Source organism: Coturnix japonica, chromosome 2, assembly GCF_001577835.2.
Source record: "Coturnix japonica isolate 7356 chromosome 2, Coturnix japonica 2.1, whole genome shotgun sequence".
NCBI lineage: Eukaryota > Metazoa > Chordata > Aves > Galliformes > Phasianidae > Coturnix > Coturnix japonica.
In genome coordinates this window covers 64,608,450-64,632,517 of record NC_029517.1, presented here as the reverse complement: position 1 = coordinate 64,632,517, position 24,068 = coordinate 64,608,450, and the positions used below count along the sequence as shown (strand labels likewise).

At 44.7% G+C, this 24,068-nt stretch overlaps 1 protein-coding gene across 7 annotated transcripts in view; it reads right to left on the bottom strand.

The window, feature by feature from the left end:
- RREB1 (ras responsive element binding protein 1) overlaps positions 1-24,068 on the bottom strand; it is a 116,242-nt gene that overhangs the window by 34,715 nt on the left and 57,459 nt on the right. For 6 of the 7 annotated variants that reach the window (XM_015854537.2, XM_015854543.2, XM_015854538.2 and 3 more), the window contains 4 exons: positions 21,858-21,947; positions 20,344-20,507; positions 3,869-4,013; positions 2,567-2,703 (listed from right to left, as the gene is read on the bottom strand). In XM_015854537.2, coding sequence (XP_015710023.1) covers positions 2,567-2,703; positions 3,869-4,013; positions 20,344-20,507; positions 21,858-21,947 — 536 coding nt within the window. Of the gene's footprint in view, positions 1-2,566; positions 2,704-3,868; positions 4,014-20,343; positions 20,508-21,857; positions 21,948-24,068 lie in introns of those variants that run through there. The other variant, XM_015854542.2, reaches the window with a different exon arrangement.

Genomic DNA, 24,068 nt, shown 5'->3' with positions numbered 1-24,068 from the left:
GCTGGGGGAGACAGAGGCTGTACTTACCCAACAGTACGGACACAGACTGTTTGCAACACGGTTTACAAAGAAAGGCATGTTGAGGCTGACAGAGCATCGCTTATTTCTTGGTTGTGACAAAACAGTCTGTGCAAGGCTGCCCACAGCAGTAGCTGCAAAGCAACTGCCAGAGCATTTGGGGCCTGAGGATGCACAACATCTGATACCTGCTGCACAGAAGTCCCGATCAAGTGACTTGAATTTTACAGTGCTGGCAATAAAAAGAGACCGAATGCATTCTGCTCCCTGCCCTTTGCTCGTAGCACAGCTGCTCTCCTTTGTAGTTTGTTTGAACTTGGTTTGAGTAGAGTTCTTCCTCTTAGTCTTCTACAATAAGGAAACACTGGGATTTGATGAATGCCTTCTAACACTTTGCAGTTTGCTCCCCTGCCACAAACACACCCATACACACACGCCTCCTGCTCTATTACTCCAGCAGTATTTTCTGTTTTCTTCTGCTCCTTCACTTAAAAAGACACCTCTGTGCCTCACAAAAGGAATCATTTCAGTCACATTGATTCAGGGCTGAAAATTGCACACCACAATCAGCACATCTTGTCGAATCCTGCAAAACTCTAGGAACCAGGGTATTGCAGCCCCTGCTTGCCTAGGACTTTAACTCATCTCCTGCAGGATGAAACAGTCACCTGAACAGCAGCCCAGGCTGCTCTGCTTACCAGAGGATTTTCTGCTAGGTTGGGCCAAGCAGACAGCAACATCTGACTCGTCTAGAGGGGGACAAAAGGTGTATTTTAAGCCAGATAGGTAAGGCAAGTTGCATTTGAATGTGTTAGCTGATCAGGGAGAACCATGGCTTCCTTGCCTTACCCTATCTCTACTGACATGTCCTTAAATTGCTAAAGCAAACATTTAACAAGGCCCCCTTTGCCATTGTCTAGACAAGCCCATAAAGACCCAGCACTACCCTTAACTTGTGCCCACAGAGCATGACAGGGACACATTTTAGCCTGCATGCTCAATACAATTACGGGTAGCAAAATCCATGTCAGGAGAATGTTACCCAAAAGCAAGTCTGCCAATCCTAAGGAAAAAGCTACATGAAGAGAGGTACAGGAAGAGGCTGACTGCAGTGTCCTTCTGCTTTGCAGCAACAGACTGCAAAGCTGCCAGGTTGGGAGGGTGTCCATTAAACTGTCTTTTATCCATCAACCAAAGCCAGAGAACCTTCCTGTCCACTCAGCTTCACAGCATATAGCCTAGCAATGATGCTGTATCTTTGCAGAAACTTTGAAGTGAGGCTAATATCAGGTCAAGCCTAGCAACACAGACACTTTAGAGGAAGTGTGAAGTGTATGGCAAAGTTATCTCAGAGCTCCTTTGGTGGGGATAGAGACCACCTGTTTCAGTTTTGCTCTGTAATGAAAATTTACTTGATTTACTTCAGAAGCAGCAAACTCCAATTAAGTAACTATTATTTGCTGGGCTAGGTTTAAGAAAGAGCTTTCCAAATCCCCTCCACATTAATTACAATTACAACAACAACAAAGGTTCTAGACACATTCACCAATGTTTTCTAATGCAATAAACAAATAAATAACAAACCCCAGTTCTGCTCCATCCCATTCTATTAAGACAATGTCTTCGAGAAAGAATGTTAACACTTCAAAATGTCAAATTCTGCAACCTTCTGAAAAGATCACTTGAGAGTCCCATGTCCTAAATAAGCCTGAAGCGCTGACAAGTTTTTGCAAATGGAGAACCTGCTTTTGTAAAATAGCAGCTTTTCTACATGTTTAAACTAGACTTGGAATATCTCTTTTGCATCTTCATGTTATCTGGCTCTATTTTTCTTCTATTAAAAAGAAAAAAAAAGTACCAGAAATCTCAGGAGTAATTATTTGAATCAAAACACAAACCCAAGCACCTTCCCAAACAATTAATAGCTAATTTTTCCTTGTTAGGAGATGCTGATTTAAGCCAAAACCCAAAACATTCCCTAACCTCAATAGGCAGAAAAGCATAACAAACTTTGCAGAAGGTTTGGAACCAGAAACTCGTTTATCTTCACTCACTGCCACGACAAACAGCAAAACCTCAGGCAGAAGAACCTCATATGTTGGTACCTGAATGGATTTATCTAGCTTTGCTCCCTGCTTCAAGCATCTCTGGTTTAACTTGTCACAATTCTGTAGTGCTGACCTTTTGCCATTTTGTCACCCTGGTGACAAAAGATGAGGCAGAAAAATTCAAAACCAGTTCCAAATCAGAATGGGGCTCAGTTAACAGCGCACAGGTCTGAACAATGCTGGGTTTTTCTCCCCTCCCTGGCAGGCTCTCTGAGCCCATCTGGTGACCAGAAATGCTCTCAAGCCCACTTCACAGAATCACAGAATTGTAGGGGTTGGAAGGGACCTCCAGAAATCATCAAGTCCAACCCCCCTGCCAAAGCAGGTTTCCTACACCACATCACACAGGTAGGCATCCAGGCAGGTCTTGAATATCTCCAGAGAAGGAGACTCCACCACCTCCCTGGGCAGCCTGTTCCAGTGAAGTTCCCACTTCTTACCTCAGTGAGTTATCTGGATGTGTCTCCATGTGGGACTCCAGCGCATACTTGCAAAAAAAGTCTTTGAAACATACAGGACAATGGTAAGCGTCATCTTCTTTCCTATCCCCTTCACCATACTGACCATCCTCGACAACCTACAGAGAAAGGAAAAAAAAAACCAAACCTCACTCAACTTAATTTCAAGCATCAAACCAAACACGCAACTCAAAGTCCTCCTCTTAAAAGCAAAGCCAAAAGTGACTTCCATCTGCAGCTTCGCTGGAGGTGACCAGAAATTGCTCATTCTGGCAACACAGAGCGCGTGTGAGAATGCACGGCAGAAAGGAGGCTCAACAAGAGATGAAGCCTGCAGCTAAGTCACAGATACATCAGTTCTAATGAAACTGCAATTTGAACAACTCATAAGCCCGTATGTTTATATACCACTGAACCAGCATTCCTCCTCCTTCAGAGAGTCGGGCGAGCTGTCAGCCTGAATTATTTATGCCACTGAAATACTGCCAACTGCTAACTCAAGTGGTCCATGGAAAAGCAATGAACTTCTGCATGTTTTCTATAGCCCTCTTCTGATTACAGGGAGGAAAAGCATGCACGGAAACAAGGATACTGAGCTACTTGGAGCTGCTACTAGTTTGCCATTTAGAGACTAAGTAGAAAGGGTTGAGTGAATTTTGGCAGCCACCACACGTTTGGGATAAATGACTGAAATGCAATAAAATATTTCATAAACAAAACCCTAATGGAAATGTCTAGCCTTCACATAAATATTTTCTGGTTGCTCTTGCAACTCAAATAATGCAGGATTATGCTACTGCAAAAGTGAAACATACTATAGATTTCTTTTTTTCTCCAGTCATAACAAAAATGCACTTAAGTTGTTTCTTAAGTAAACACCTTTTTTTTTCGAAGTTCAAATCACCACCCTGCAAGAATGCTATAAATCAAACAGGAAATAAAATGGGGGAAAAAAATAGAGTAGTAGTGAAAGAATAGTTTGTCATCTTCACATCCAACATTAGCTAATATATGCAATCAATAGGCATGTATGTAATCAGCATGTAAAAGGAGAAGTATGAACAACAAAGAATAACAATAATTCCTTCAATCTCTGAAATTAGAAATGCATTTTCTATTTCAGACAACACTGTTGGCTACAGAGGAAAAACAGAGGTATCTTAAATCATATAGGGTCGTTAATGAGACCAAATGTTAGTATTCCTGTGCTGACCGCATGAGCACAATGTCCAAAAGCATAGGAGGCAGTCAGGAAAGCCTTTTGCTTCAAGCCTGGTAACAAACCTTTTTTGCAGGTGTCCTTTCCTCTCTGTCCATCTCAGCATCGTGACTGAACTTCCGCTTCGAAGACAATCGCTTGCGCTTCAGAGGAGATGGGGGAGTTGTACTTGCTGTGCTGTTTGGATCCTTCTCGTGAATCTTCATGTGCCTGAGCAGGAGGGGGAAGAAGACACCATCAGTGGGAAAACCGGGGTGGGAAGTCCACACCTCCACACCAACCCTAATGCCAACATCAATTCCAAGCTTTGCCTTTCAATGATCCCAGCAGAGATCCCATGAACTACACTGCACTGCACTGCACTCCTGACTGTCCTGAAATAAGGCCAGGACACATCCCACTCATGAGTGTGTGGGGTTGTGGGCCATCGCCTCACTATCGCCTGCACCTGCATCCATCCTCCATCACCCCCAGGCCCTTCAAATTTCAACTGCACATGTGAAGTCAAATAAAACTAGTAACAGCTGTGAAGCTGTGAAGTATAGCTTAAGAAACACGGAACGGCTAAAATGTCTACCTAAACCCACATCCCCAGGACAACGACCACTTATTGTCACAGTGACACTGGAGAGAGGAAAACAAGGCTCCACAAAGCCCACTTATATTGCTCCAGGTTACAAGTATCATCGCTGCAGGATGTTCTCAATCCAAACCCAACAGAGTGACTGAGACGCCTGGTGTATTTCTTTGGTTCTTTGGTGCAGAATGTAAACCCAAAGAATCACAGAATCACAGAATGACCCGGGTTGGAACGGACCTCAAGGATCATGAAGTTCCAACCCCCCTGCCTGGCAGGGCCACCAAACATACACCTTTACTAGATCAGGTTGTCCAGGGCCCTGTCCAACCTGGCCTTGAACACCTCCAAGGACGGGGCATCCACAACCTCCCTGGGCAGCCTGTTCCAGGGCCTCACCACTCTATAAATATAATAAATAATAAAATGGCCAAGGAAGCAATCTCATGATCGTCCATACGCTTGGCCCACTTACCCTCCAGTTTGCTATATCTGCAACCAAGCGAGATGCTCCCACCCAGTTCCCTCCAGTTAGATGACACATATAAATATATTTTTTACTTGGGAGTGTAGGAGAGAAGTGCCTTTTATGCACCTGACTGACTTCAAAGCAGCACAAGGCAGACTGTGTTAATGGCATCTAGGCACGCTCCTTCAGAAGCCTCACCAGCTCAGGACAGTACCATTTCACTTGACTGCAAACCATCGTGTTCAAACATGAGAGAATGTTGTAATCCAGATGAGTCCTACATGTCCTCACAGCTGCTTGGCTGTTATGACATCAAATCAATTTTAGTTTTGGATGCCAAGGGCGTGATGCAGCAAGATAACACACTGGACCAAAGTGACCCACGGGCAGAGGCTGCCAGATGAATGTCTCCCAGCACAATTCTTTCACAATCCCTGAATCCTTTAAGAAAAGGCAACCACATTACTGTCTCAAACTACAGCCGGCTTCCTGAGGGTGTAATGCAGAAACAGCCTCCGTTCAAAGCCCCAAACACTGCTGCAAGATCAAAAATGGCTGTTCAGCTAGTATTGTTCACCTACCCCCAGAATTTTGGGGAATCAAATTCAGCTCCCAGGTAACTCTCAACGGGCCACATAAAACAAGAGACAGATGCTGTGGGTTGCTTACACTGTGGGAGGCTCAAGAAGAAGAGTGCATCTGCATGCAGATGTTCCCAGCAGGCCGCTAAGAGAGAACTGCCTACATGGTTGCAGATAAACTTGAAAAGCAATGGGAAACAACAGGCCAACAAGGCAGTACCCAGTTCTGGAGGCAAAACAAGACCTGAAAGGCAGTTGGAGGCAAAACAAGACCTGAAAGGCAGTTTGATGCCCCCTTGTTTTCTTTATCTTTTTAAATACATCTCCTTTATGGTAAAGATTGCTTTCCAGTTTTGATTAAATCTTCCTCTTGCATGTGCCTGTCTGTCCAGAGAGAGGCAGACAGACTCACAGTCTGTGTGCTTATCCTGCTGGCAGTTTGGCTGGTATCTAGCCAGTATGAGTTGGCCAGTTACTTTCAAAGAGAGAAAGAATGAAAGCAATAAAGCTAAACCCCATTCAGCCAGAAAACAAACAAACGACAACAAAAATACTGCCACACATAAAGTGTGGGGCTTTTTGTTTCTATTTTCAAGTCTCCTCTGTGTCAGAGAGAATTCCTGTTAGTAGATACCCATTGAAAATAGCTTCCTTAGGGCTAAGTTATTTTCCCCTGCTCTTTACCCATCTGCTTAGCTCTGCCTGCTTTGATGGCGCTGCACCTACAGGAGAGGGATGCAATGGCACATCCACAGCGTCTGTACCAACAGAAGACCAACAGGAGAACCTGTAGGTAATTACAGATAACTGCAAGTCCAGCCTGGCACCTCTGCCTGCCTTGACACAATACATGCAAACACGCTGGCTCCTGCAAGTCCCAAAAGCAGTCCAGCCACGTCTGCAATAAAATGACTACTAATACGGCAGGGCTTGTTAACCTGGGTGCAGCAGTGCAGTGACTGGGCTTAGCTACACCCGGCGTTGAAGCCATCAGCTGCCCTCAGCCTGCAGTTTTCCTTCCTGCATACCCATGCACACTTTTGCCATGCCCGGAAAGCACGAGCAAAATCCATACCCACAGCAAGGAATGTGGTAATCCCTTCATGTTTTGGTTTTGCATATTTGAAAGGAAGCAGCCTGAGCTATTGAGCTATAAACAGGAAGACACCCTGACTGCACCTTTGACTTTTACTGTGTAGGTCAGATATCACAGACACCACGATAGATCTGTGCATGCAGTCATTAAGGAAGAGAAAAATCTGAAGCTAAAGTAGCAGGTTCCAGAGTTCTCGAGGAGAGTCGCAACCTGCCCACGTTACACCGAGCAGGTTTATTCCTTTGACAGGTTCAGCAAGTTTCACTACATCGAGTCAAGGGTGGAGAGGAAAAAGATTACTAGAGCTATGACCCAAGATAAGCAGGAAGATAAAACCAAGCAGTACAAAGGATAGACACAATCTTCATCTCTCTCTTTTACTTTGCAACATGGATGTCATTCTGCCTCAAGAAAACATTCATCACCCAACTTGGGTTGAACTGCAGCAGATGCCAAGTCACATCCATAACCATCCTGTGAAACACTCCCTTCACCAAGGCTCCTTTTTTACTTTAAACATTTCCTGACTAAAATTAAAGGTGGGAAGTAATGAAAGTATTTGTGCTGCCTTATTCCTTATCCTCCTTTAGAAGAGTTTGCCTTGATTGGATCTTAAATCTAACACCAGAAATGCTCAGCTTCACTGTTTAGCCTGCCAAGACACAAGAACAGGAACAAAGCTGTGCTTAGAAGTTATTTTCCCATTGTGACTATAACAACATATTTTGGCCCGACAACACTGGCATACTTTGAATACAAAAGCCGTGCTTGTAAGTCAGCCTGGCTTTCAGCATCTGCAATGATAAAGGAAAATGATGCGACATTCATCATATCTAGGGGAAAAAAAAAAGATCAACACTCGACACTTTAAGTGAGAATGGAATGCAAAGTAAGGACATGCATGGAAATGCTCACATCCAGCCACAGACCTGCATTACAGTATCACCTGCCAGGGCACTGATGCGACCACTACCTTGACTCAAGAGATACTACCTCAGAGGAAGCAGTGGAACTCTGTTTAGAATGAGTCCATACAGAGAGCCAGAAAAATCAGCAAAGAATAATCCTGAAACGGTGAGAGAAAATTAAATCTTTTCCAAACAAGGTCTGATTCACCTCTGAACTGCTCACGTTTTAAGAATTGCTATGCAAAAAATGCAGATAACTCGCAACACGCTCTGCTTCTCACAGCACAGCTGGATGTGAAAAAGTTCTCATAATCCGTTCCCTCCCCCTCACAAAAGGAATTTCACAGGTGAGCCAAGAGGATCCAACTGTGCTATGACTGAGTGCCAGTCAGCCCGCCCAGAATAATCATACTTTTCAACTGCTTCACCGCGTTTCATTTCATCCTCCCTGCGAGAATCGCGAGAATCACCTTCCGCTTCCCCTCCTGTGCCACAACTTTCTTCTTCCCTCTGATGTCATGTGAACAGGATGAGTAAGATGACAGTGGCACCAGAATTCCCCAAGCTTCTGAAAAAGCAAATGGGCTGAAAACCTTTCTGTCCCAACACTGTCATGCAAAAAAGCATGAGTTTGCAAGGGTGAATATGGGACCAGAACAATGGCAAGTGAATACTTCAGTGCTTTTCACTGGAGAAGAGACTTCTGTGAAAACAAACACATTCGGAGCTCGAGTGCCTTTACTCCTTTTTTTTCCCCTCGGGTGGTGTTGGATCAGTGCCTAAGGGAGGTGACTCACAGCGAAGGGGAGAAAAAAAGAGCATGTGTCCTACTGAACCGATCGGTGGTTTCTATTGGTCACATCCCAATCTTTACTGCATCTCCAAAAAGGGCTGCTGTATTTTCTTAACGCAGAGGGGATTTGCATGTTGATCATATAAGCCTTCTGGAAGACTCAAAACAGGGCAGCCCACGGCTCCGATGCCAAAACCAGAACGTGGGAAGTTTTTGACTGGCTGGCTCAAGGCTAGAATGAGGAGTCAAAGCATCCTGAAAGAGGCGACTGCACCAGGCAGCTGCTCCCAGCTCCAGGTCCTGCTGAATTACGAATGAAACCAGCAGCTCCTGCTTTGCATGCACATAACCCCATCAGCACCTCACTGGCTCCTAGGAAGGAAGCATCCCACAGCATGTGTGGGAATCCCTCACCTCAGTCGCCAGGGAGAAAAACCACACCATCACTGCCCCCCAAGTTTTCAAGGCTTCTGACGTGCTCCACATCCCTAAAGAAAGGGCCTGCCTCCCTCAGAGGCCCAGGTAAAAGGAAGGTGTGGAACAAAAGGGTGGATGTGCAGCCCATGAGCGGGGACCGCAGTTAAAGCCTCTCCCTTCTAACCACGGCAGCACAAGCGCTGCTGGCTTTCAGTCAAGAAGTTTATGCCAGGTAGGTCTGATTAGAAGGAGCAGCGTGTCCAGAGGGGAGCAGCAAGCAATTTCAGTGGGGCCCGGTTGGGAAAGTCCCAGCATCTAAATCAAGATTAATTCTTGAGCACAGGATCCAGCGCATGTATAAACACCCTCCTCCTCCCTCACATCTCCACTCCTGTGAAAACGCAGTGGGGAGGCCAATGAATCTGGGCATTATCAGCCCAGAGCGATCATCTGACAGTATCAAGTTCAGGTTCTGGCTTCATATCCCACATATTATTCTAAGTTTCTCCACTTTACCACTAGATGTACCCTACACACTGTTGCACACTGCGGTTCCTCATCTCCCTCGTGACTTTTGAGCAGTCTGGTATCAGAATCTAGAGGGTGATTCTCACACGTCTGATGCTTATCTAAAGACATATCCAAACGGTCTAGAAACGTAGGAAAACACAGAAACTCCTCTTCAAGGCTCCTGCCATTTGACATACATGAGAAATAAATCCTAAGCAAACAGAAAGCAAAGAAGCAGCATTTCTAGGAGCAATCACTTAATAAGCTGCTGCTAACCCCCTCCTTTGTGTCTCGTGAACATGACTGGAACTTAAGTCAAAAGTACAGTAACATTATACCCTTGGGTTAGAAAGTTTAGTCAGTTGTTTGTTTGTTAAAACATGTACAGAATCTGTATCGACAATGAATTTCCAGTGCTAATTACAAACAGCAGCCACTTAAGAGAGCGATTCACTCAGCTCCTGCCAGCCATAATCACAGGAACCAGAAAGACTCAGGTAATTTTGCAAATCAGACCTGATTTGTACTTGGATGAGTTTCTGTTTGTCTTCTCTTCTTGGCTCCTTCGCTATTTTTATCTTCAAAACAACAAAAATGACCCCAAAAGCCCTCAGACATGCATGCACACTTCGGAGCGAACCAAAAAGACACGCCAATACTGAAAGCTCAACCATTTGGGAAATGCCTCCTTATAACTCAAAACAGATTTTAAGTACCACCAAGCAATCTACTCTTAACCAGCAGCGAACGCTAACGTGCGGCGAGGGACCAGCTGCAGTGCTAAGGGAGGGAGCCCTTGCAACACAAGCCATTCAGTCGAAAAAGAGCCGGGTGGGGCAAGCAGGTCCCAGGGAGGATCAGCTCAGGAAGCACTGACTCATTTTAGCCGCACGCCTGCGAGCAGGAGATGCTCCAGCACGCGCTCACCGGCCTGCAATCTCGCAGTGCAGTGGCACAGCTCGTTACCCCCACAGAGGCCCCAGCGCTTGTGAGCTCCATGTCTATCAGAGCTATCAGGGCCCTGCCAGCCTCCCCATCCAGCAGCATTCCCCTCAGCACCCCCGGGAATTGATGCATCCCATGAGGCCACACTGACGCGCCTTCGGCATCCTCTGGGCAGCCTTCTGGGCCATCTAGACCAGCTTATTCCCTTGTGTAATGAGGCAAAGCAGATCCAGCCTCACAGTGGGGTGGCAGGCAGCATCATTAGGGTGACGTGAGCGTTATTATTCAGCTGTGCTGGGACTACCCGCGTGCACCTGTGGTTACGTTCACATGACAGCCTAGAAACACTTTTTCAGTCTGCAAAGTTAACCAGTGCCACGCAGCTGCCAAGACATGATACCTAAGGATAGATACATGATACATCTACATGCACACAGAGCATTTTGTATTTTTATCCTAGAATGAAGTTTTGCTTTGCTGCAAATAAAGGTCAGTTGCGCGCATGCGTGAGAGGTAAGATACACATCTACGCATCCAGAAAGTGGGGGGGAGGTACCATTTCTGAATAATTATGGTGCATTCACAGATATTTAAGCAACTACTTGCTACGCAGAATTAGCAAGTCAGAACAGGTTGAGATTGATACAACTGCATTCCCAGCCTGGCTCAAAGTCACTCCCGTTCTCTACTAGAAGTGTTGTCAGAACACCTCAAAGGGAAAACAGGGAGACAAATATTTGCCTGATGATGCTGTGACAGGGAAGTGATTCAAAACATGCCCATGAAGCAAAGCTTACCAAAGGACAGCAAAAGAAAGCATCCATTTGCCCTTCACATCAAACCGTGCATAAGCGAGGTCAGAAGAGGCAAGAAATGCAGCATGAGCCTCCCAGTATCACTGCACCCAACTGCCTGCAGCCTGCATTAAATTCAGAGCAGACCTACATCGGCATTGCCAAATAGTGCACGGAGACTTATAAGCCATAAGAAACTCTCTAATAAGTATTAAACGAGATCCTTCTGAGGCCCCCATGCTTTTTTAAGCTTGGAGACAAAAGTTTATTAACAACAGTAAAACTAAGCAGGAATAAGCTTTTAAAAAGCATACCAAAAAACCTGGCCTGGGACATTCTGAACCGCAGTTTTATTTCATCTTTTTGGAAATATGTGGTTTTCAGGTACCTCCTTTAGTTATCACAGTCTAAAAGCTTAATTACAAGTTTAAAGGAAACAAGTGTGATTAGATGGTAAGGACAATTGGAACGATGTTAAATAACAGCATCGGTGGGGGGGGAAAAAAAGAGAGAAAATCAGAAAGGGATGTCAGAAGGAGGAATAGGTCTGTCCTAAGAGCAAACAAGACTGGAGAAGTCCCATGTACATCTTGCCTCCCCCCAGGCTGCACCCCTTGAACAACCAGGCAAACAGAAACCTCTGTGACTTCCCAGAAACAGGCAGAGTCCTCCTGCAGTTGCTGCCCTGTCACACTCCACTGTTGAGCAATCCCGATGGCACACAGCAGAGAACAACTTGCTGCGTCACACAGCTCGAGGAGGAAAAAATAGACAGCCACCACAGCACTGCTGGGGACACCGCGCAGATGGAGCTTAGAACCTCCCCCCACATGCACGTCTGCAAACAAGGAAGCTGTATGAGATAACAGAGGCACATCTGTATTAAAGCAGGGTCTCCACGTTGCCCTGGTATCAGCAGTCACCATGCAACTCAAAGGGCAAGGAAGTGAGGGTTATCGGGAAACGCATGAGCTGTGTAAACTTCTCCTAGCGCTGAGGACGGCACCCCAGCACACGAGGCTTCACGTGTTTAGCCCATTTCCTCTCCTGTTCCTGAACATGTGGTCCTCCTTCCTCACCAGCGGTGATCTCACAGCACCAGGAAAAGGTTTCTCATCACGTTCCACAGCTCCACTTTCAACAAGCACAGCAGCTGGAAACAAAAGTCCCTGCACAACTAGCGCTGTTTGAGAGGAATCAGCAGGAACCGCTGCAGAATGTGGGGGGGTTTGGGACATCTTTCCATGCAATGCACTGGAGAGCTGACGTTGAAGAATCACTAGAAATCACTGTGAGCATTTAGAAAACCTCAGCTAAGAGAGCAGCCTGACAAAGGCAGCACCTTGTTGATGCCTTCAAGGAGAAAGCAGTGTTGGTACGCTGTGTGCTGTTTACTTGTTGCATGGCACGAGCACCTGATCATGTCTTTGCCAAAGCCCTGCATCACGCAGGTGAGCACTGCAGTTCAGAAACATGAGCAGAAGGCCCTGAATAAGACCATTTTTTAAAGCTAGAGAAGTTTCCCCAAATGCTGACAAGTCTGCTATGAATGAACAGCGTATTTGTAAAAAGAGGGGAAAAAGGAGAAAGGCAAAAAAACCCACTGACCCTGAGAGGGGGTACATACTGCAATGTACCAGTTGCAGCATGCAGAGCTAGAACAGGTTGAGCAGGTTGGATACTTGGGGGGAGAAAAGGTAAAGCTAGAAGATATACATTAAAGGTGGAACGGCAGCAACCACAAACAAGGTATAAGACTGACTTTTTCCTCCTTCTCTTTGTACTTGGCCCAGGAGTCTTTTCAGACAACACTGAGCACACACTCATTAGGGAAGCGATGCAAGTATTTCCGATATGCACACATAACAGGCTAAGCAAAGATGACCTTAACACAGAAACTTTCACAGCAAACTTTCTCAGCAGCCAGCATTTACTAGACAGAATTGCCCTAAATGAAGTACACAGGCTGGAAGACAAGCCACCGGCTGAAAAGCCAACTCCTCAAGGTAAGAAGAGAAGGCAGCATCCCTGAGAATACTAAACCTTTGGAGGAGATGATGCTCCTGAAAAGGTACTAATGCAGAAAGATCAAGGCCTCGTGCAGCCATGTGCTCTGCGACCACTGTCTAATCTGTCAAGTGGTTTGTGCTTGTTTGAACTGTGACATGGTTAACAAAGCATCGCTAAGCTACGCTGAATGCACTCTGTTACATGGAGATTTATGTTGCTGCTCGTGAGGAGGGTGGCGCTACTCTTGATGTCAGACCACCTTCCCCTCAAGCACCGCTCACACCACAAGCCTCAACTCACCACTGAAGGCAGCGTCCCCTCCTTGTCTGCAGAAAACTAAAGCCTAAAAATCCACAGCCTTACAAAGTACAAGTGCAGATTTAGATATTAATGAAAGGCAGCGCACGCAAAATCTAGGGCTGAAAAGCACAATGAATTCTTTCTTATGTTTAGGTACTGAAGAGCTGTGGAGATGCAAGTATAATGTTCCTCATTGTGTATGCTTCAGCTCTCAAGAACAATAGAGCTAATTAAGGTTAGCATATAAATCTTAACTCCGCACTTCCTTGCTTCGCTTGATTCTAATCAGATCTCAGCATTACTGTTTTTGTGTTCACTTCCTTTGCTGGTCTTTAATGATAACTGAAGGGGGATGCTGTCCAAGGCTACAAGCGGTGTTTAACATGTCTGAAATCATAGCATCTCCTTACAGCTCTCAGGGCTGACAGCGGGACTGTGACACAAGTGCTTCTTTAGGAGCAACAGTGAGACAGACGAAAGCTTCTGCCTGGACTATTGGAAACAATTTGTCCTTCTCATTCCCACCAAAAACACAGAGAAACAGGCTCTTACTGCTAGAGACTGCTGCTGAAAAATCCCAACCTTTTTCCTTCTTTTTGATATCATCTTCAAAACACAGAAGTCCCAGCAGGGTACCAAACATTTACTCTGGACATCCCTGCTGACAGCAGAGACCGAAAACATTTCTCTCCGTTTCCCCACCTTTATTTACCAAACGTATTAAACGAAAATGTAAGGAACAGTTTTTAACCACAAAGAAAACTCAAACAGGTATCGTATCTCGCTCGTCTTCTACAGCTCCGGTTATCAATGACTAGAAACTGCAATTAGCCCTTTGTGTTAGTTATCCCTGCTCAAGAATTAGGGCACTTGTATTTGCTGAAGCTTATCTTTTACTAGCATGCTGACAGCGGTTAAATCATCCCCCACAAGTAAGGAATGGATTTGAAAGCCTGTAATACATTTTGCTTCTTCGTATTTAAGGGCGCTGAAATAAAAGCTCCTCAGGAGATGACCAAAGAGACATTTCCATTGTGCAAGACAATAAACAAGGGCCTCTTCACACATGTGAAGTGTCAGTCATTTGCAGTGTGGCAAGTTCCTTGGGCGCTCGTTTTTAGCTTCGAGATTTTATGTGTCCCATCTCCCAAAGCTACCAAAGATTTAACACCAAATTTCCAACTGGCCATCTGCGCACCAGAGAACAAAACAACGCTGTAATAAGACAGTTCCCTTCTGAGATGCTAAACAACAACAAAAACAATTCATCATCCCATTTGGCCAGAATCTGCCTCCAAAAATCTCTGTATTAGGCAAATGCCAGACTGCATGCATGTGCTACGCTGCGGAGATCCTACTTGTACTTTGAGGCTGGGCATTGTTACTGCACTGCACCCCACAAAGCACACAGAGCTTACTGGAAGCAAGCCAGCATCATAAATAACACAGGAGAATTCACAGGTGGAACACAGGGAGATCTTGAAGACACTCTGGATATTGGATGTTTGGGATGTCACAGGCAGCCTATATGCCTTCCTGTCTATAAAAGACAGACACTTGCTAAAGAGAGCTGGGAAATGATCAAAATGTATGAATCTCAATCCCTGTGCCTTTCTGGGGATGCAACATTCATCTTCCAATCAGCACATTACAGCCTTTGCTTGCTGGTGAAGGAGGCTGGCTAAAACATCAGCATTCACAGGTTCCCCTTCAGCATGTGCATCTACCATTTTTTGTCCAAAAACCCAAACTCTGCAACACACACATACAGAAGGTGCCATTCCAAAGCTTTCAGTAGCAGAGCAGTACCATGCACAGATAACAAAACCAGCTGTTTTTCTCTTGACATGATGTTAAAAAAAAAAACAACTAAACAGTTTGGGAAAATTATCTAACACTGGGAATAAGACTGAGAAAGAAAAGCGCCTTCTTAATTAAAAGAAGAAATACCTTCTTTGATAGGACCCTTTGTAAGCACGCTTCAAAGCATAGCTTCTGCAATCCAGATCTTCCAATTTGATTTTCAAAGACTTCTGCATGTGGTTGTTGCATGTGGTGTTTTGCATGGGCCAAAAAAGAAAATCTCCACGCTTGGAGACCTGTTCTTGAGACAGTACATAAACAGCCTACAAATAGGATGTAACAAAAATGCCACTATGAGGAATTCTGCCAGGCAGGACGGAAGGACAGAAAGAAGGTCGATAGCTGTGGCATTCTGGTTTCATACAGAACACTTCAGTTTGCATTATCACACGTACAGACAGCCTGGTGAACACCAGCCATAGACACTGCAGTTCAGTTTACCAAACTTGGGAAGTTGTGGTTGAAATACATGTATTATCCCTTAACTCTTTCCAAACTTGCCACGGAGCCTGTAATTGCTACCCACTGGAAACTGGAAGGAAGGTCATTTCTCGCCTCTCTTCTGGCATTTATATCCTATTAACGTTTCCAAGTTGTGTGAAGAACGTGTCTTTGGCAGGGATGGAAATCTGATTTTAAAGTGACAGGTACAGACCATCCTTAGAAATGGAGTAAGAGCTGTTGGCAGTGTCTCCTACCCTGAAGGAAACCCATCTGGAGCAAGTGGAGGCATCGCTCTTCCCTCTGAAGTGAGACGCATGTTCTACTGGAATGTAGCACAGTAAATCAAGAGAGCTCATTTCTCTACCTTAAGGCCCCATGTTAAAGCTTACGAATCACCACCACCAAGACCCAGATCTGCAGACTAACTCATCTGTTCATATTTTGGGGACATGCAGTGGTAGAGATAGAACAAGAGGCTTTCAACTTCCTATTTGGCAGCAGAGTCCAGACCCAAAAGAGCTCCTCAGAGTTGGCGTGATTCACAGGTAAACTCCTTAGAGAGCTCCAGTGATAGTACACATGGACAGCCTTCAGTAACTGCAAGCTATTGATTTCAGGCACTTCTCTGGAAATCCCCAGACTTCTCAGAGTCACAGAAAACTCTTTTTTTTTATACACACGACTTCTTTCCATAAGAGTTCATGCTCCTACTAGAGATCTGAGAGCATTCAGCTATAATTTACTGTGACTGAGACAAAGCTGCAGAGTCTGTGTCTCTGGTGGGGAAGTGTGAGGATTAGCGTGCTCTGTACTACACATTTTCTGATGTACAGATCACAGTGGCACTCCAGTTACAGGAATTTAGAACTCAAAATCACTGTGATCTCTCCTCCTCTGAATTCCTAAAAGCCCCAAGAAAACAAGCCATCCAAAGCCCCACATCAGGCCCTAACACTCCAAGGCTTGCTCCTTCCAGTTCTGTTCAGCTTCTGTACAAAAGGCAGCATCCTCTCCAGTTGTACTTTGTCTCAGCAAATTGTGTTTCTGGTACAGATCCCAGACACGGATGAATCTCCCAGTTATCACAGCAGACTGCAACGACCCTCCTCAAATGGGAGTGGCAACACTGAGATGGAGGCGGCTAAGCTGACAGCACATTCAAAAGAAAGAGGGAATATAGCTGGAACAGGCTGCCCAGGGAGGTGGTGGAGTCTCTTTCTTTGGAGATATTCAAGACCTGCCTGGACTCCTACCTGTGTGATGTGGTGTAGGGAACCTGCTTTGGCAGGGGGGCTGGACTTGATGATCTCTAGAGGTCCCTTCCAACCCCTACAATTCTGTGATTTTCACACTATACACTGAGCACTCTCCAGAGATCCTTGCTCTCTCCAACTGTGACTGTCCCCATTGGAGGCTCAGGCCACTCTGGAGCAATCTGGCAGCTATAAGAGAGCTTTCTGAGATGCCCCGAGCTCGCAGTTCCTTGTTGAAAATCCTGGCCAAGAGTCAGCCTGGTCAGAAAAGGAAGCAGGTTTTAACCTCTTTTACTGAATGCTGCTGCACACGAGAACCTTCCTTCTCCACCCCTCTATTTGCAGTGCCCATTCAACTCGACTTGTTGACAAGGAGCCAAGGAGCACAACAAAAAGAAACTGGACCTTATGTGAGAGGCTCTGACTCATTTACAAATGAAGTGTTCGCTTGTATTGTGGGAGTCAGGAAGGGCAGCATCGATTTAAACAGGTAAAGAGTACAGACAACACCCCAGCGCAGCTAGATGAAGGCAGAGTAAAGAGTGTTCTCACTTGACAAAAACTGGGTATTGCAAGAAAGCCTTGCTGTGATGCAAAAAAAGCAACAAATGAAAGCTATGGAGGGTCACCTAACAAATGGAGCGGGGACAAAAATTACCTTTTAGAAGGACCCTGGCACTGATACTTCCTAATGGCAAAAAAGCAACTGGAACTTTTCTCCCCTCCTCCTCTGCTCTGCTGAAAGTCTAATGGCCTGGATGCCAGAGGTGGAAAAATGGATCCAAAATTTCATCCTCTCAGCACAGAAGTAAGCACTCCCATGGCACAGCATCGCCCTTGACAAAATAAATCCACTGGATTTTTTTTCCCCCTAAATGGTATTTTAAAAGTCCAGTTTAAAAAGACAGTACGGACAGTTAAGTAAGAGCCAGAACAAGGCATGGGGGAGAAAGAGAAGACGTGTGCAAGGTGTGTATGCACATTCTGCTCCCATTCAGATCCCAACAGACTACATTCTCCCTCACTGCAGTCCCAAGCATTGAACATATCTGGTGCAAAAACAGCACTATGTGGGAATGTTCAAGCTCTGCTGATGCTTTACCAGAGCTTCCACAGCTTTCTGTTAAGCTCACAATTTCTCTCCCCAACTCCATAGTTCATGTAACTCTGGAGGGGGACATTAGAAACCCTGTTCTCTGCTGGTTTGGGCATATATCAGCCACTATTTGGATACTTGAGCATGAAATCAGAGAATAAAAGAATTGTGTGCAGGGAAAGACGAGCTGGCATCCTTGCCCCACCGGCCAGCTGGCACAGAAGAACAGATGTGGTACCACCATCAGGAAGGCCTTCGGAAGCAGCACACGAGGCAGCTCCAGGATCCTGAAGCAAAAGGTTCTGAACATGACATGAAAAGCATTCATGCATAGCACTGAGACACGATGCTACAGCCAGGCCTGAGGTGCCTACGGAATAATTTCCTTGAGACCATCTTAGACCAGAAATACCTGTTTCTGAAGGAAGTACCTAGTGGGCAAAACCAACATCTTCCTTGTGAGTCTGCTATAGTAGCAGATAAAAAATTTCATTTCACTTTGTATTTATCCTCATCTGCCTTCTTGTACATTCAATTGTACTTTTCATTTCAGCATCAGAATTCAGTATCACAGCCTGTTACAGCATCAAGAAATGGTTATTCACTGCAAACAATTGGTTCAGCACCATCTTGCCCACCGGTACATTTCCTTGGCAAAACTACCCTGTTTCAGTAGGCTCAAGATCTTTCCCATCACAGGCCTGAGGCCACTTGGTACAGTGTCAGTGAGCTCAGCAACACATAAGTCTACACAGAGAGGAGTTTTACAGAGCAGACAGGAGCTGACACCTGTGAGATGGAAAGAGCTTGCAACAGAAATCTGTCCCTTGCACAATTTAGGTCCTTCCTAGCACAGACAGTAAACAGAGCACCCGATCCTGGCAACATCAGACAACACCCCATTAAGAGGAAGGATTTTAAATGAACAACCTTTTCATCGGAAGGATTTGATCTATAGTTACTTCTTTTGGGCAAGTCACTCAGTCTGGCAGATTTACTGCTAAAGCACGATAACAGTTGCTATACAAGGAAACCTTGATAAGCAAAGGATACTACATCAACATCTGGCAGGCCTGGAGCAATGTCCCACAGGAAGTCTCTCCCTGCTTCTGGAGAGGATGAGGAGATGCCTAGTGAGCAAAAAGCTAAACAAACCCTGCAGCCCTTCAGCAAGTAGCCTTGGACACAGGACACAATGGCATCCAGCATGAGGGTCTTGGTGCTGACATTCACCCTCTGGTGCCAATGCTGGCACCAGCTGTAAGTCAGAAGCCGCCCTGCCTTCCTGAGGAATGACCCAATTTGGAAAATGTTGCTCACAATTGACTCAGTAGAGACAGACATGATTTATTCAATGCCCAAAGCCAGTATCTCCTCTGAGCATCTTCACATCTTCCTCTTCTCATCTGAGGTTTCTTTCTCCATCGCTCCTCAATTCTTATCAAGTATAGGTTAAATGAACACACAGATACAAAATTGCACACACTCCTATTTCTTCATTTTCATGTGACTGCTTAAACTGTCAATAACATCCAGAAAGAGGCAGAGCTGCAAGCAGATACTGCTTCCATTGGGTAGGATTATATTATCCCTCCTTTTGTCACTGAAGTAACGCCTTTCATTCAGCCTATAGCACACTGCTTGGAAAACTCCTGGTAATAATCAGTGAAACAAAGTATCTTCCCTCCCACACAGAACCAGTTTGTAACCATCACTCTTGCCATGCTGCTTATAAGCTATGCTACTTTTCCCTGCTTGCCTTCCAGTTTTTTGTAGGTTGCAAACTCTTACGAGATGGGGGTGATGATCCTTCTGGGACCGGTGCAAATTCAGATATTCTATGACTCTATGTGATTTTACATTGTTTCCCTAGTTGTCCAATGTTGACATACTGCTACATCTCTATGAGAGAAACTACATGAATCATGTTTGGATACTCTGGTCACAGATAATTTCCTGGATCTGTAGTTCAGTATGTTGCCCACAGAGCAAGTAGTGATGTATGTATTTACAAATAAGACTGATTATTCTAAAGAGGCATCTTCACAGTGATATTTGGATACTGCACTGCTTAAGACCCACCACCACCACAGATGCCCCAGTACAACCATTCACATCTCCTACTCAGAAGCTACAGAATTAGAAGTTCCTCTACATATATGTATATTTATCCTTAGAGAAAAATCCATCCTGTTTGTCAAAATAATAATAAAACCAAAACAGCAATACTTCTAGATATCCACAACAACTGAATACTATGTGAAGAGAACTAGAAGCTCTTTCTCAATTTTGGCTCCCTCCCACAACATAATCATCCTGGCAGTTGTGTGTGTGAGCTTGTGTCACGTCACACTCATATACCAGAGTCCACTCTTTCTCCTTAAGTAAATATCTTTAGCCAGCTTCAAAGCTCTACCAAGGAAACAAACCCAGCCCCCTATCCTGTAGTGCTTTCCAAACTCCTAGGTCACGATCAGCACTCACCTGTGCATGTTTCCATTGGTGGTGAAGGACTGTCCACACACTGAACATTTATAAGGCCTTTCACCTGAGTGCACCAGCATGTGGCGATCAAGGGAGCTCGCTGAGCTCAGAGACTTTCCACAGATGCTGCAGGAATGGTCTGTCCCTCCAGTGTCAGTGTTATGCTAGAGAAAGCAATGATTTTTTTTTTCATTGAATGACTTACAAAGGGTAAGTAAAATATCTGAGAGTACTGTAAACATCTTAAAAGCAGCTTCCGAGAGCCACTTGACACAATACCTTATATTAGGTGTGCCCCATAGCCAATTTATTTTCACAGCCCTCCCCCTTAACTCCACCATCTCCCTTTGCTTTTAACTCCTTAATGCAGCTGCTTTGTGCAGCCTGGAATGCCCACCACACACTGTACTTTCACTGAGTGTGCAGCAGAAGAGGACAGATAGGGATGAAGCAACATCTGTTCCAAGTGGTACCTTGGAATATGTTAAGCCATGTAGTGGTTTGGGGTAGGGTAAATGGTAAGGGGGGAAAAAAGAAAGAGAATGTAATTATAAACTTGATTTCAGAAGACATTTAAAAATATTCTTTAAATATATTAATTTCAAAGTGACTGTGCAGTAAGAAAAGAGAAGCAAATGCTTCTGTTTTACAGGGGAAACGTGGCTATCAGCTTACTGTGTTATATGTACCACTCATTCTTGCCTGCATTTGGAGGAGTGAACATTTCTTCACACACCAAAAAAAAAACAAAAGCAAACAAACAAAAAAAACCCCAAGCTAACAAAACAAAACCAAATGGAGAATAAGGAAAAAAATTAAGTAACAGTTACAGTACAGAAGGGAAAACTGAAGTAATATCTAGTGGGCTCACAGTTGGTGAACCACAACTTTAACACCCCAAGGAGAACTTTCTGACATAGAAAAAGCCAAAGCTCCTCATAACACACATGTACATATTTCAAAAGGAGCAAGATGAGGCCTGTATCTGACAGGAATAAAGAGCATCATACATCTGAAATGGGTATTTTAAATTCTGCCTCCCAAAATTGCTGTATCCTGTAAAGGACAGAGAGGCTCTTTAACACCGAGATGATTTTAAAGTTGTTTCTTCCTGCTTCTTATTTGCATGAACAGTAAAGGGAACTGTATTCAAACAGGATAACAAAACAGGACTTATGCCTCATGATGGAAGTGGTTTTCCGGATCCTTAGGATACCTTAAGCTGTGCAGAACAGGACACACATCCTTATTTGAGCCACTGGGGGAGTAGGGAGGGGAAGGAAAGGAGAGAAAGAGAGGAGAATCATCCACCTCCCAGTTGGTGATGATTTTTTTTCATCATCATTATTATTAATACCAAGGGAAAGCTTAAATAGAAGCAAAACAATTGTGGAAAGTTATATCCGAGCATTTCTGATTCACGTGTAGAATTGTTTTTCGGTGCTGCAAAATGCATGCTGGCAATTGAGACACCCTTAATAAAACAGGGAATCGAGAGCTTGTGCTTTACATACCTGACGAATGTGCATAGTTAGCTGATGCTGTGTAGTGCAAATCTTTTCACACAGAGGACAGGTATAGGAAGACTTCTCTTCTTTTGTTTCCTGTGAAGAAACAGGAGGAATACAGATATTAAAGAACTGGAAAGTTATTACTGCTGTGGATGGAAAAAGTACAAGCCATCTCCAGTACAAAAGGCCACTGCTTAAGAGAACAACTTGTATGTGCATTTATCATCCCAGTAGATCCCTCAGGGAAGTTTCAGAAACTTCTGAATTTATAAATAGGGGCCATTTCAATGACCACAGAAGAACAGCAGCTGTTTTAACAGCACACAGATACTCAGCAGTAGCAGTTTAGGACAGGAAGTGAAGGCAATTACTGCAACCAGCTCAAACTGCCAAGAGGAATTTAGGTGAGCAGAAAGCAATTACCCAGGCTGGAATCCTGCCAGAATATGCTGGCAAATGCAACTAATCTTCCAAAAAGATCTTTAGGAAGCATAAGTCTTCAGGACTTTGGGTTTTCCACCCCACCTTCATGGCAAGTTGCTAGGCCAGTGCCCTTTTCTCAGAGCTCTGACTCAGAAGGAAGAACAGCATTTACTGAATCACCAGCACCACTTCCTTGAGCATCCTGTGTTTCTCCTGGAAGCATCCCATCCAGGCACACTGGCCAGGCCCAACCCTTCTTAAGCTTGCAAGATCTGATGAGGTCATGACGAGAAAGAGGTGACAATGTGGGAGCCTACGTGACTCCAAAAGAACACATTATGAACCTGTAGGGAATTATCCTCCATCCAGGTGAGAAGGAGGAGTAACCACAGTCAAACCATGAGTACAAACAATGCAGAAGACCTGACCCGGATTGCTCAGTCTGATTTAAGTATGCCCTTGAGACACTGGGGAAAGCCGCCACTCTTTCACAGCTGAGGATGGAATGGCACTCTCGCAGAAACCAAAGGCATCTGCCTGAGTTGTCTGCAAGGATGACATACGGTCATTCTCACCAGATGTGTCTTGTGAACCAAAGCCTGCATGACTGAAAGCAAGAAGGCCCAGCACTGAAAATGAAACCTCAGTTTTCTGTAGAACTAGGCACAGCTTTACCAGCTAGAGGTCCACCATTTGTTACCTAAACTCATGGTGATGAGAATATGAAAACCATCTCTGCATGACTGATGGGAAGCTATAATATTTATGCTAAAAGGATGCGTTCTATTGAATCTCTTTGCTGGCTATTTTAGGTAGCATTAGTGAAAACAAGAAAAAAAAACAACAAACAGCGAAAAACCCCCCACCAAACCTAAGTAGCTCTTTATTCAGAAACAGGAGGGAGCTGATGTGTGTATATCTATGTGTTTCCTTTTTCCAAACATTTTTTTCCCCCTTTGCTATCCTACAAGCTATCAGCTGAGAAAGGACCACTTCCAGACCGTCAGACACAAGCCTTTGTATGGAGCACCGACAGTGGCCGGCCTAGGCCTCTGCCATTAATCTTGTGGCATTTCAAGAGGAAAGACACTGACACAGTGTTAGAAAAGGGTTTTTTTCTTGATGTTTTGATTTTTTTAAAATGTTTCAACTTAATAAAGCAATATTCCCCTCAACGCAACCTGAGGAAACACACTATGGAGAGTTCCTGACTAAAATCTAACATTACGTTTTCAAAAGCAGGGTCGTGATATTTTTCCATTAACTCCAGCATCTCGTGGATGTGGATGCAGAGCTATTTTCTCATTTTGCCTCAAGTAAACAAAGCGACTGACCTCCCTTATAGAAGCATTAGGACTTGCAACCACTAGGCTCTCCCAGCCCCCCCCATTTCCCTTGCAAGGCTCTCCATGCTGAAGGTGATCACTGTAGGCCGCCACGCACACAGGCCAAGGCTCAATGCCCTGTTACTCACAGAATGTTAGAAAGCAAGTAAGAAAGACTGCCATTACAAAGTCTGAACACCCCAAGAAGATTAAAACACATTATCCCCGTGGCCTACACACACACATACAATCCACACACACGCATTCCATCCTACTGATGATACAACTTTAATTTTACTACATGCAACCAGTCTGTGGAGTGGTGTTCAGCTCCAATTATACTGCAACCCTGTTAAAGTTGGCTCAGGACAGAGAACAAACACACTGCGCTGTGAGGAAAATCCCTGCAGCTGTGCTGACAGTTTAGATCGTGTTTAATCCCCAGGGTATTTATGTGAAATTATCA